Genomic DNA, 13,922 nt, shown 5'->3' with positions numbered 1-13,922 from the left:
AGGCAATTAAAAATTACCCCTATAAAACCAAGAAAGGTAACAATCTGTGATAAAAGAAGGATTTCATACCCTGTTCTTTTAAGTTCTTTTCAAAAAGGAATTTTGAAGAGTGTTTTTTTCATTTTAAAATTAATTTTGAAGAGTGGTTCCAGTTTAAAAAGACAGTGTTTGCACAGACAATGCAATTGTCTACGATTTGAAAAACACTACAAAATAAACACCACAGCTCCTGTGTCTCACAGTTACTTTGTACCCTCTCCTTCAACAGGCAACAGCTGATTTGATACATCACCCTAAATTTTTTGAGACAAAAATCAATAACTGGTAAGTAGAATAAATTATTAAAACTGGAAGAAATAAAAGACTTTTTTAAAAAAGGTTTCTCTCAGATTTCCTCCCAAAAAATCACATAATAATAATACAGCAGGGCTGAACTCTTCCCTGTTGGGAGCTGCTCCTGGACAGAACTGATGTTCACCTTTCCTAGGAATGCACAGATACTAAAATATTCCATAAACCTTATGACATGCACCCTATTTCCTTTCCTTTTTCCTTTGCCATTCCATTTTCCATTACCAGTGAGGCATCCAGCAGCAGGGACATCCCCATAGGGCATGTTGAGCCCTGCCAGAGGGGACAGCTCCAGGAAAGACTCATCATCCAGCAGCAGCTTCAGGCGCTCCCGAACAAACAGCTTCTTATTGCGCTGAGTGTGGCGCAGGATGGCGTTTTCTCCCCCTCCTTTCCTCACCCTCTCCAACAATTCCAAGTATCTAATGGAAAAAACAAAGTTTCAGTTAATGGAAACAAAGCTGTGTGGTGCAGTCACGCTGGAGGGGAGGGACGGCATCCAGAGGTATCTCAACAGGCTGCAGATGGGCCTGGGGGAACTTCAACAAGGCCAAGTGCAGGTGCTGCCCCGGGTCTGGGCAATCCCGAGCACAAATCCAGGCTTGGCAAGGAATGGATTGGGAGCAGCCCTGGGGAGAAGACTTGGGGTGTTGGTGGATGAGAAGCTCAACATGTCCCATCTAGAGAAGGCCACGGAGATGCTTCCAGGGCTGGAGCCCCTCTGCTCTGGAGACAGGCTGGGAGAGCTGGGGGTGTTCATCTGGAGAAGAGAAGGCTCCAGGGAGAGCTTAGAGCTGCTTCCAGTGCCTAAAGGGGCTCCAAGAGAGCTGGAGAGGGACTTGGGACAAGGGCATGGAGTGCCAGGACAAGGGGGAATGGCTTCCCACTGACAAAGGGCGGGGTCAGATGGGATATTGGGAAGGAATTCTTGGCTGTGAGGGTGGTGAGGCCCTGGCACAGGTTGCCCAGAGCAGCTGTGGCTGCCCCATCCCTGGAAGTGTCCAAGGCCAGGTTGGACAGGGCTTGGAACAATCTGGGATAGTGCAAGGTGTCCCTGCAGGGGGTGGAACGGGATGGGATTTAAGATCACTCCCAACCCAAACCTTTTGATGACTCTATGATTCATTATAAGTTACCTTTTAGTAGACTGAACATAGTAAAATATATTGCACAGTTTTCATATAAATGGCAGGAGAAAGAAGATGAACTCACATTTTTGGATTATTTTTTCTTACAAAGTGTAATAAAAAGCGAAGATCTGTTATGTAAAGCAAGCATTTTACTTTCCTTATTCAAAAACTGTCTAATAAAGGCAATAATATAATATATAAAAATAAGTCTAACAATGTGCTTATCCTATCTCAGCATGAATCTCCATTTCTAACTACTCTAGGGAAGAAGCCAAACAAAGGCTTCCTCTGTCAACTCCCTTTAACTAGTTTATCTGACAAAAATCATTAACTGATAAGTAGAATAAATTACTAAATCTAGAAGAAAAGCACACTCTACTGCATGGAAGATACACTAACGGTAGTGAACACTGCAGTGGAAGGAAGTGATTACCAAATGTTATTGTCAGGGAAGCCTCAAGTTTAGATAAAGAACTGAATAAACTGTAAACAAATGTGGTATCTCAAATAATTTTGGTCTTAAATAAACCAGGTTTTTCCTTTATTTCAAGCACAACGTTTTTCCCCCAGATGCATGATCTTTAACTATAAATGCTGTTTGACACAACTACTCACACAGCACTCCGTGTGTGACTCCATTATCTTAGTGTGGCTCCCTGCAGACCGTGGAGGTTGGAAAAGCTCTGAAGGAAAAAGCTAAGGATTTTGTTAAAGTCCTAAATGCCACCACAGGAGGGCACAGTGTGTTTTCTGTAGCTTTCCTTCCAGCTCATGGATCACTCCCTGAACAAAGGCCTTTGCATTTTTGCCATCTGATCTTTCAGGACTAATACATAAAATGCATTTTCCTGCTTTTATCACTGAATCACGACTGACTGCAGTAACTGTCTCCTACTCTGTCAGGAGTGTGTGAGTCACCATTTATGTCTTTGCATTCAAAATCCAACACGAAACAAATGTTATGAAGGTCTAAAAAAAAATACTTCTTAGCAATATATGCAAAACAACACATGGCACTATGTTAAATACAGTTTGCACTTCGATTTGGGTATTTCAGTCAACATTCCACAAAAGGGTTAGGTTAGGAGGGACCTTAAAGATCATCCCATTCTAACCCCTGCCATGGGCAGGGACACCTTCCACTATCCCAGGTTGCTCCAAGCCCCGCCCAACCAGGCCTTGAACACTTCCAAGGATGGGGCAACCACTGTCCGTATGTTGAAGTGCCTGGAAGTAATTCTCACACTGTGCTACAAGCAGCAACACTTTTAATCCCCCCCAAAACCGGTTTATTACCTTTTAACCACAGCCTCGCTGTTCCTTAAATTCTGTTCGAACACATGTCGGTGCACAGCGAGGACACGTCCGTCCAGAACTGGATACGTTCGGGGGTGCCGCCTGTATTTTGACTTATTACTCACAAATCGGCGTGGGGGCAGGTGATGTGTCCTTTCCCAGCCCTGGCCATGCACCAGGAGCTCCCGATATTCCCTCTGGAGCAGGCGGGTCAGGGAGGGCCCGGGGCGGCTCCTGCCCAGGGCGCACAGAGGGGCCGTGCTCCACATGGTCCCGAGAGCTGGGAGACAACAGACAGCGCTTAGTGACGGGAATTACAGCGTGGATTCTCTCGGCTGAGGGGAAACGCGGCCCCCTCGCCTCGGGGGGGGCCGTGAGGGGACAGCCCCGGTGCCTGCCCTGCCATGTGGGCCCTGCGGGGACACCCCCTGATAGACGGGGACCGTGAAGGGACAGCCACTGTGCCCTCCCTTCTCCGAGGGTCGTGAGGGGACATCCTGACTCCAGTCGGTCGTGAGGGGGACACCCCTCTTTCCGCCCTTCCACGGGGGTCGTGAGGAGACACCGTAAGTTCCTGCCCCGCCAGGGGGGTCGTAAGGGGAGACCTCCTGTTCCCATGGAGGTCGTGAGGGGATGCCGCGGCTCCCCCTGCGCCCCCGGGCCGGGCGGGCCCCCCGGGCCTGCGGAACGCGGCGGGGCGGGGGCCGGGGCCGTGCCGGGCAGGGAGCGCGGGGCTGCGGCCCCTCCGGCGGGGCCCCCCGGCCTGGCCTGGCCCTCTGCCCGCCGCTGGCTCCGCTCCGCGCCCGCCGCGGCCCGGCCGTCTCCGTCCCACCGTCCCTGACTTACCCCGTCCTGTCCGGGCCCGCCTCACGGGGCGGCTCCGCGGAGCGGCCCGCCCCGGTGTCCCGTGCCCCGGGTGTCCTGTGCCGTGTGTGCCCTGTGCCCTTGGTATCCTCAGCCCCGAGTGTCCCGTGTGTCCTGTGCCACACGTGTCCCGACCCCTGGTTGTCCCATCCTTAGGTGTCCTGTCCCCTAGGTGTCCCTTGTCCCAAGAATCCTGTTCCCTGGGTTTCCTGTGCCATGTGTGTCGTGTGCCCTGCGTCCCAGGTGTCCTGTACTCAGATGTCCTGTGCCCGCTGTCCTGTGCCATGTGTGTGTCCTTTGCCCGGGTGTCCTGTGCCCCCAGTGTCCTGTTCCCTGGGTGTCCTCTCTCCAATTAAATTTATCATTAAAATATTAAAACTAGTTCGTTTTATTTTTCTCCTTCCATACCCCATCCCATCCCTGGGCTGCTTCAGTTTGCTACTGTCAGTCATGTCATAACCTTCTAGAAATTACTGTGTGTTGCCTTTCAGCGCCTTCATTAAAATGCATCCCTGCCAGAGAGCTCTTTATCCATATTATACATATTAATAAGGCTGGGTTGTGATAATTAAGTGATGACTAATATGTTCGTGAGTGAAAGTATCCAGCATAGCCTGGAATTTGTAGGTAAATAAGTTATATATGTTATTAAAAAATCTCGAGGATAATAATTAAGATTTGCTGAGCTATTCTAATTAAAAATATATTTTTTTGTCCTTCCACAGTTAGAGCAGACAGGACAGTCTGGTGTTGTGCTCCCTTGTATCAGAAACTCGATGCAGATGGAGCTGTGGGAAGTGACATCACTGCCTTGGGTGGCTTCAGCTGTCCCTTGGGAAGTGCCAGAGTCCCTCCTGCTGTCCCAAACCCTGTGACAGGGAGATGAAGGTCTGTGCTGGACCTGGGGAGAGCCCAGGGAGCATGGGGCAGAGATCCTCTGTCAGAGAAAATGTAGCACTCAAGGATAACATAGACACTGCAGAGGGTCAGGCTAAGTCTGAAGTGGCATGTCTGTACATGTAAATAATCTCTTTAAAAAAATAGGGTCCCAGATCTGATTTGCATTTTCTAAAATGCTCATTAATTCTGGACCAGTCAAAACGAGGCAAGTGGTGGGCATTTGTTACCGGTAATCACGGAATCCCAGACTGGTTTGTGTTGGAAGGGACCAGCGCACCTCATTCCACTCCCTGCCATGGGCAGGGACACCTTCCATTAGCCCAGGTTGCTCCAAGCCCCATCCTACCTGGCCTTGGACACTTCCAGGGATGGGGCAGCCACAGCTTCTCTGGGCAACTTGTGCCAGGGCCTCACCACCCTCACAGCCAAGAATTCCTTCCCAATATCCCATCTAACCCTGCCCTCTGGCAGTGGGAAGCCATTCCCCCTTGTCCTGCCCCTCCAGGCCCTTGTCCCAAGTCCCTCTCCAGCTCTCTTGAAGCCCCTTTAGGCACTGGAAGGGCTCTAAGGTCCCCCTGGAGCCTTCTCTTCTCCAAGTCAACACCCCCAGCTCTCCCAGCCTGGCTCCAGAGCAGAGGGGCTCCAGCCCTGAGAAAATCTCCGTGGCCTCCTCTCAACTGAATAATGAAACTATTAACAAGCACACTAATCTAGACACGTGTTGTGGCACTGATGCAGCCATGAGAAGTTCCTGATGGAACCCATGGATGAATTCAGCAGCTGCTGCATCATTTGGGCTGGTTTGGGGCATTTGTGCCTTGGGTTGTTGCTCATTTTAGTTCACATCTTCCCTCCTTCCCTGGTGTAGTCAGGACTCTTTTCTCTCAACAGTTTGAGAAACTTGTGAACAGCTGAAGAGGAGAGACAGAAGTAATTATGCAGATTTGCATAGATCTTGCATTTCCCATGGGATTTAATGTGAATTTTTGTGCTCTGTGTGGTGCAGGTGATAATGGGGAAGGAAAGAGTGGTGACAGAAATCCATGTAAAGCAGCAGAATACATTTGAGGAGGTGTGAATTTCAAAGAGGTGTTGGTAGCAGTGAAAACGCTGCAGTGTTCAGCTTGCTGGAGAAGGAATTGCAGGTGCAAATGCTTGGATATGTATTCCAAGTGAGATTTAGGCTTCCTGTTATTTCTGGGCTTTTTTTAAAAGCTGACCCATATATCATTTCATGAATTAGTAAGATTTTTTCCTACTCAGTTCTGTGGATGTATCAGTGACTCCTGTTCCATTACAATTTTCACAATTCTTATTTCATTTTCCATAATTAAGTATGTGGCTTCCATAAGAGACACTATCTCCAAACTGCTAGTGTTGTGTGGCAATTCCATCTCATGTGATTTTAATTTGAAGATTTTTTTTTAAATACTTCTTGCAGTTAATTTTTTATTGCTTATATTGTGATGGCCTTGGCAGTGCTGGGTTAACAGTTAGACTTGATGATCTCAAAGCTCTTTTCCAGCCTAAATGATTCTGTGATTCTTTATTATTGTACAGGTTTTCCAGTAGATAGAATCAGTGTTCACAGGCAGGATTTGCTGTATTTAACTCAGGTGCCTTTTACTCAGTCTGAGTAATTTAATTTCATTCTCATGAAAGCTGGATGCTCTTTGCACAGATTAAAGGATAAAGAAACGCTTTTCCCTGCATTTCAGCCCCCATATATATGTGAGTGGATGCTTATCACAGACAGAAGGTATCAGCCACCAGTTTGTACTGGGAGACAGCTTGGTATAAATAACAAATCCTCTAATTAAAAACCAACAGATCCTAATTGACTTATTTTAGTCCTTAAACTGGGATCAGCCTTTCTCTCTTGCTATGGCATGGAGCATCCTTTGTTTAACAAACACTAAGGGGGAATCGAGTGAGGGAGGAAAAAACAGCCCTTCTGAGAGGCTGCAGCCATGTGCAAGTGTTTGAAGTTGTTATTTTAGGAGCTTATTTTAGTGACTTTCGAGCTGAGCATTGAGAATATATAGAGCAGCATTTAGGGAAAATGCTAATGTGGTGGTGGCTTCCTTTACCATGAGCTGCAGCTCTGCCAGCAAAGCTGAAATGTGCCATTTAAGGAACACCGAAGCTTTGAGGGAAGTTTGAACTCAGCTGGATTTAGAAACTTGCTGGAGTGCACCGGATGCTGGGGGAAACCAGAACACACTTTCTGGATTGTCAGACCAAAGGCAGGAAAGTTCCCACAAAGCCCTCCTCCTTGTGGAGCTTCTGTTTCTTATTTAGATTTTGTTTTTTAATACCCAAAAAGCTTTTAGTGGTGTTCTGACAATGGGGACCTGGAAATTGGGCTAAATTAAAACAGGTTTTGTTTGTTTACTTAGAAGTGCTAACAGACTCAGACAGTCCCACTGCATTTTCAGGGCTTACATCATTCTAAAATAGATTTAATAGATTCAAAACAAATTTGATAATGAAGTAACTTCCACTTGGTGTGTTTGCATCTATTCCAAAGGAAAAGCTCAGCCTTGTGAGGTGTGCTGAACTGCATTTGATATGAAATAGTAAGAAGTTTATTTTAGTTGCAGGAAAATATAAGAGAACATGAGGAATTAAATGAACCAGTTGGAAGATGGGAGGTCAAATGCAAGAGAAGTTGGGAGCCTGATCCTCAGTAAGTAAATTTAATTTCCACTGAGGATGTATCAGATGCTTCCATACAATTTAGCTTCTTATTTTGGATGGCTTAAAGTTTTATAAATCGCCACATAGAGAGATGTGCAGAGCCAGGTAGGCCTTCGCAAACTGTGCCAAAAGATGAGGGTGAGCAGCTGAGTCATGGAAGTTTTCTGCACATTTCTTCAAGTACAGCTCTATGAGACAGCAGATGTATTACAACACCTATAAAAATACCTATTAAAAAACCCTTATCCACACTTATTTTTCACACCATTTAACATAGTATCACAGTATTTTTTACCTGTAGTTTAGCCTTCCCAGGTTCCCAGTCTGTTGCCACAAAGACCTGACAAACCCATGTATAATTGCATAATAATTCCAATTGTGGAAACACAGCTGATTTGGAGAAAACAAAGAGTGTACACTTGCTTACATTACTGAAAAATGGGAGTTTCTGGTTTGTCTTACTCCTGCAAAAAATGCACAGAACAAAAAGAGCAGAACTATCTTCTGGTTAAGAGGTAATTAATAGTGCATAATTAATAGTGTGTACAATTCCCTGTTGCAGGGCCAGAGTCTGTCCTGAATTGCACTGCTACAAGCTGAAGAGAACAGAATTCCATTCTAAGAATGCAGGTAACTGGTGATACCCAAATGAGAAAAAAAATAACTTCGGCTTTCCTGAGTTGAAGTGGCAGAGCCAGATCACCTGTTGGTTTTACCTGTACAGGTAGGTGCAATCACTGAGTGGCTGCTGAAAAACTTGTACAGCTGCAATATGCAACAACTGTGTGAAGATCTGTTTCTTCCTCTGTTTAAAAGGCCTAACCAAGAGTCTTCTGAAGTCATCAGAAAGCTTTTTTTAGGTTAGAGGAGCTGCAGATTCAGTTGCAAACCCTGGTGGATGATTCTAGGAAAGTGCTGATGGATTTATTCCTCTGTGTGAGCGCTTTGCACTGAGTGGTGACACCAAAGCCTCAGCCTGTGTCCGACTGTTTGGAGTGCCTTGAACATGGTTTTGTAAGGCCGTTGCTAGCTAGTAATTGGGGAGTGGATGTGGTCAGGGCAGTCAGATAAACACATGGAGGGAGGGGATGAATCACTGAGTAAATACACTATCGATGCTGTAGGAGCTGCTGTTACGCACAGCACGTTGGGGGGATGTGACTGTTTGTTTCCTGCTCTCAGGAAAATGTTACTTGAAAGAGGAATTGAGGCTAAATGTGTATTTCCAAATTTGCATCTCCACACCTTCCTCATGCCTATCTTGTCTCCTTTAGACTCTCAACCAGTTGCTAGTTTAACATACCCCCCTTCTTCTTACATATCCCCTTAGAATTGGATCCCCCACTCTGAGGTCATACCAGAAAATTTTCCTTTGCTGTAAATATCAGTGTAATTGCATCGTCAAAAGCCCCTAAAGCAGATGGTCTGGGTTAAAGCAAAAAGACATTTATGCCAGTGAAACAGTATTATAGTTATTAGTGCAGTGTGTTGGCAGTTTCTGTCAGCAATTTTTGCAACCATGTAATATATGAAAGGATAAAAACACTATTTACTGTGATTTGCTTGCCACATAAAGATGGCAGAGTGATATAGTACCAAAAACAGGAAGAAAAGCCCTGCAAGTAGTCTTTTGTCCTGTCTTTTGCACTTTTCCAGGTTCTTGGTGGATACACTAAATCGAAGAACCTTATGCTCCTTATGGGGACTCGGACACCTCCTTATCCAGCAGCCTCCAGGCAGCCTGAGCCATCCTGGATGATGATGATGATCTTCAAGATTCCTTCCAACCCAAGCCATCTTTGTGATCCTTGGGCATACAGAACCATCAGCTTTGTAAGGAGCTGGATGCCAACGGTTGTGTGCATCCAGGTAAAGGTCTATTCAGTCCTGTTTACAGTGTTGAAGATTTAACCATTAAAAAGGCCTAATTAGAAGACAAATTAGATCTTTAATCACCCTGTTGCAAGATAAAAAGCATGGAGATACATATATATATATGTGATGTGTATATATATGCCTATGTGCTGAAATGAATTCTCCAATCCTCTAGTGGTTTTTTTATTTATAATAAAAAACTCTTTGTTCAGAAGAAGGAAAGATCAACATTTGTTTCAGCAGTGGTCAGTACATTCTCTTCATGTACCCTGTGCACCTAATTCACCATTTCCAGCCCCCAGTTCCCAAATGCTTACTCCCTCTCTGCCATGGCAGAGTCCTCAGATGTGGATTGTTTTGAGATCATGGAACATGTGGAACACATTTTTGAAGACAAAAACCTCATTTCTGAGCTTGGAACTACATGAAATCTGCCATGATTTGTAGAATACCTCTACCTTGAGTTTTGGTGCCAAGTTTCAGCAAGGAACTGAGTATTAAGCAAAATACATAGAAAATCACAGACAAGATGCTGCAGTGATACCATAAAATCCTTCTCCAGTTCCTGCTTTCCTGATCCATTTGGCATAAAATGTCTTCTTGACTTCTACTTATTATTCTCATAAAAACCACAGGGGTTTCTTCTCGCTGCTACTTGTTGTGTCAAAGATCCAGTAATTGGTACCATGTGAATTAACACTTTGCAGTGACAGAACAGAGTGCACAAACCACACTGAGAAATGGGGTTCTGGAAAATCACTTCAGCATTTCAATCTCTGGCAAACATCAGGGCTGGAAATCCACATCAAGTAGCTTATGTTAGTCCTGCCGGTAACCACCTATATGAGTATTTACAGCTCAGATGTAATCATGATAAAAAATTAATAATTGTTATATTTTTGTGAAAATTCTGTCATATCTTTATACTGGAATTGTTTTATCCTTGGTTTGCATGTACTCCCTTGCAATATTATACACTTGTTATAATTTTAGTTATTGGTAACATGTTTCGCTTAGTTTGGTGCACTAAAAATTAAGTCTGTGGTTCATGATATTGACTGTGAAACAGTGAACAATTAGTGACAGCAGAAAAAGAATGAAAAAGAAAAATCAGTCACAACACCCTGCAAAGTCTTAAGTCTTTAAGAGACTGATGGAAGGGCTTGAATTCTCCAGCCTCCTGTGGGTTACCTCTACTCTCCAGGCTACTTGGATCATCTTCTCCCTGATGTCCTTGACTTAATTGAGCTGTAGTGTGAGAAACACTTGTTCAACAACTGCAGGCGCCGGCGCCGCAGGGGAGCCCTTCAGCTGGGCTGGAGAGGGAGGGCTCTGGGATTCTCCAGGCTGCTCAATCCAGCCCTCAACACACAGAGCTGGATAAAGCCTTCTTGAAACCCCTCAGGCACTGGGTAGGTCTTTTGATTCAAAATCTTTTTGAACTAGAGTCACCTATTGCAGCTCTCAGCCTCGCTGTTGCATAAAAGAGGCCTTCGAATTTCTCCCCTTCTGTCTGACAGGATCCTTTTTTCAGCAGTCAGCCTACATGGCCACAATTTAATCATTTAACGTGACAAAAAGACTGACAATGGGTTCTCAATTCTAATGGAGTCATTTTTAGCTGGTATTGTTAGAAATGAAGTAAAAAAAATGAACACAGGCTTTCAAACTGGAAGCAACCGGGTACTTTTAAGAAGCTGTTCTGGAAAACTGGCTAAGCAGTGCTAAAGAAAGGGAAGGAAATTTCAGTGTTGTCATGACAAGTTACTTTAATCCAGTAAAATCAGGACTGTGAGAACAAGAACTCTGTAGCTGGACATGGCAACTTGCTGGTGCCAGACCTGGCCCATCACTTAATCACCTCGTCTTGATTTCTGCTGGTTTTGGTGCTGGATGAGGAATATCTATGAGTAAGGCTGAATATATCCATGATATGGGAAAAACAAGATGGAACAACAGTTTTGCTGCTGGCAGGTGTCACTGAGAGCTTCCCGTGGCACTTGAGGCTGGGGCACTGACTGTGCAGTTCTCTTTGCCCTCCCAGTAAATCCAGCCCAAACTGGTGACCCAGGGAACAAACAGGGAACTTTGGAACATTCAAAGAGAGATGGTATAGAAAGCCCAGAAACCATGGCTGAGATAAGAATTTAGCAGAGGGAATTTTTCCACTAAAACCTCCAAGAGATTTCCAGTTGTCATGTTTTTAGCTTGGAAAATGTAATCCAACTCTCTCATTTTCAGGTCTCTGACCATTATCCTCTGGTCTCAGCAGAAGAGCAGAGATGTAATTAACAGGTTCATTAATGCCAGAGTAATAATTATGAACTGCAGGAGTGGCAGGAATGCTTATTGTAGGACTGAATTCTGATTTTACAGAACTCAGGAGAAACGTATGGAAAGGTAAAAAAATTCGTGAAAAATATTATTAAATCTGAATCTAAAAATACCAATATGTTTAAAAAAGAGGAAATGTAGCAGGTAGCTTACACAGTGTCTCTGTACATAAATTTCAGTTATAACAGTACTTAAAATGATGCATTTTTATTTCTTTCCTTGCCACAGCATGATCAGAACCTGTCTTCTACGAAGGGCACCAGGGCAGAGGTTTGGGGTGGCACCAGGGCTGCGGCTGGAAGAGCCCGTGGCCCTTCCCGTCCCTCCTGAGCTCACCTGTGTGAGAACAGCCCCGGGCAGCGGGTGGGAGGGCTCCGTGCCTGGCCCATCGCCTCACTGCGGCACTGCCGCTGCTTATTTGCTCTCTGTATCACTTCTCCCCAGGAGCTCAGAGGAATCAGCAAATCTCCTCCAGCAGAGCTACGAATCCCCAGTCCGGTTCATTCAGGCGCAGCGGGACCGCCGGGGAATTAATCCGAGGGGGAATGCTGTGAATTCCTGCGCTCTCTTTCTTTGCTGGGCGCAGCTGGTGGCGGGGCCACTGCCAGATGAAAGCAGGGCTGTCAGCTCCCAGCAGCCTGGCTCCAGCTGCATTCCAGGGCACGGACTGACCTCAGCTGGTCCTCGGGTGCCGCTTCCCTATGCCAGGTTAGACACAGGAGGAGTCCAAATTCCATACACCTCACTTTTCTAACTTTCAATCTGTTTTTTTGGAGTTACCAAATTCTCTGAGACAGAGCTAGAATCGAGCTGGTTTTGAATGCTAGGCCACAGCATCACAGACCCCAGGGATGGGAGTATTTATCGACAGCCCATCATCTTGCCACTTTGGAGTTGTTCTTTTTCTGATCTTCAGTTTTCTAACTGAGATTTCCATGATGTAACAGGGAAGCTATTCTTAAAGGGCTTTTCATAGGAAATTCTGTTTTTCTTTAGGATGTCAGTGCTCAGTTACTGGTACGCTGGCATGGGTTGCCCAGAGAAGCTGTGGTTGCTCCATCCCTGGAAATGTTCAAGGCCAGGTTGGATGGGGCTTGGAGCAGCCTGGGATAGTGGAAAGTGTCCCTGCCCATGGCAGGGGGTGGGACTGGATGGGCTTTAAGGTCCCCCCCTACCCAAACCATTCTATGAGTCTACAATTCTATACATTTGGGATTTGAAGATTTGTTTACATTTTAACATATGTAATTCCAAAATTATATTTCATCGCTATTTTGTCACTCTGCAGCTATTTTTTCTTTCTGTCTTTGATTTAAAAGGCCATTTCATGGTCCCTTCAGCACCAGTCTTTGCAGAACAGAACATTTACCACCCAGCCCCTTGTGCCAGGGTGGCACAAGGCTGGGGATGAGCAGCTGGAGATGTAAAGGTGTTGAACCCACTGCTGCCATTGAAAACTGTCCCATGAAACACAATCTGGGGGGAGGAAAAATGAGCATTGGGATGAGATGAATGACATGGGGGAAGAGATTTTTGAACCAGCATTGCCACTGGAAAAATCCTGGTTTTGTGCATTTCTGCTGTATCCTCAGTGTCCTGAGGCTCCTGAACTTTTTGGCTGGGAAGAACGGAACAGGCCTGTTTGCTATTCATTATCTTTTTGTGCTTTCTTCAGTGTTCCTGAATATATTTATCTTGTACATGCATATGTAAAAGCTTCTTATTCTAGTTATTTTTTACTTTCTGTCCTAAGGCTTGTGTTCCTACTAGTGAGGACATGCTGGAGACTAAGCAGGCATTGTTTAAACACTTCCCGTCTTGCTCCACGGGGACACTTCAATCTGTCTTGCTAAAGAGAAAAAAAGATTAATCATTCTTGGTTTTTGTTTTTTTAGAATACTTGATTCTAAGAGTGAAACAAATTTGTGTGGCTTAACTGTGCTGCAGACACTGTTGTTTGAGTCATACCATCTTATTTTATCCAAGTTCTTCGAAATAACTCTCTGAAAGGTCAATCTTACTTTAGTAGTTGGGATTTTGGGGGTTTGGTAGGAACAATCTAGTTTCAAATAATTAACCTGGACATGTTGTTCAAGGAAGGAAAAATACCTCCCCCATTTCTCTGCTTTCCTCTATGCACAGGTTACCAAGCCCTGGGGTCTCGGGGTGCAGGTGAACACTGCTCACCTGTTTACTCCTCTGGAGAGGTGAGGAATGATCAGAACATGCAACTCCTTCTGCACAGTGGAGGAATTATTTACTGCAGATACAGACTGACAATAAATTAGTACACCCCCAAGAGTCTGGAAGGAACAGAGGAGGAGCAGTGAGTCACTCCTGAGTCATAGAGCCTCCCTGGATTTATCCTGGGATGATGTACTGCACGCACCACTCCTTGATCTGGTCTGTCTCGAAAGGACAACCCTGAATATAATTGTGGAAAAATAAATGCTAGCAGCAATCATTCCTTGG

General features: G+C 45.2%; 1 protein-coding gene and 1 long non-coding RNA gene across 2 annotated transcripts in view; one reads left to right on the top strand and one right to left on the bottom strand.

Annotated features, from left to right (window-relative positions):
• LOC127475914 (biotin-dependent 3-methylcrotonyl-coenzyme A carboxylase beta1 subunit-like) overlaps nt 1–3,942 on the bottom strand; it is a 12,848-nt gene extending 8,906 nt beyond the window's left edge. Inside the window, exons 1-3 of the mRNA XM_051798109.1 lie at nt 3,624–3,942; nt 2,778–3,057; nt 577–773 (exon numbers count right to left, since the gene is read on the bottom strand). Coding sequence (XP_051654069.1) covers nt 577–773; nt 2,778–3,057; nt 3,624–3,927 — 781 coding nt within the window. The 5' untranslated portion in view covers nt 3,928–3,942. The remainder of the gene's footprint in view (nt 1–576; nt 774–2,777; nt 3,058–3,623) is intronic.
• Nucleotides 3,105–13,922, top strand: LOC127476176 (uncharacterized). The gene is made up of 6 exons (XR_007906500.1): nt 3,105–3,343; nt 7,139–7,230; nt 7,804–7,871; nt 8,898–9,110; nt 11,895–12,158; nt 13,593–13,922. It is a non-coding gene; the product is annotated as an uncharacterized LOC127476176 (long non-coding RNA).

The sequence above is a fragment of the Manacus candei genome, unplaced genomic scaffold (genome assembly GCF_025592945.1).
Source record: "Manacus candei isolate 608988 ecotype Guabito, Panama unplaced genomic scaffold, ASM2559294v1 h1tg000005l, whole genome shotgun sequence".
Taxonomy (NCBI): domain Eukaryota; kingdom Metazoa; phylum Chordata; class Aves; order Passeriformes; family Pipridae; genus Manacus; species Manacus candei.
This window is presented reverse-complemented; position numbering and strand designations above follow the sequence as displayed.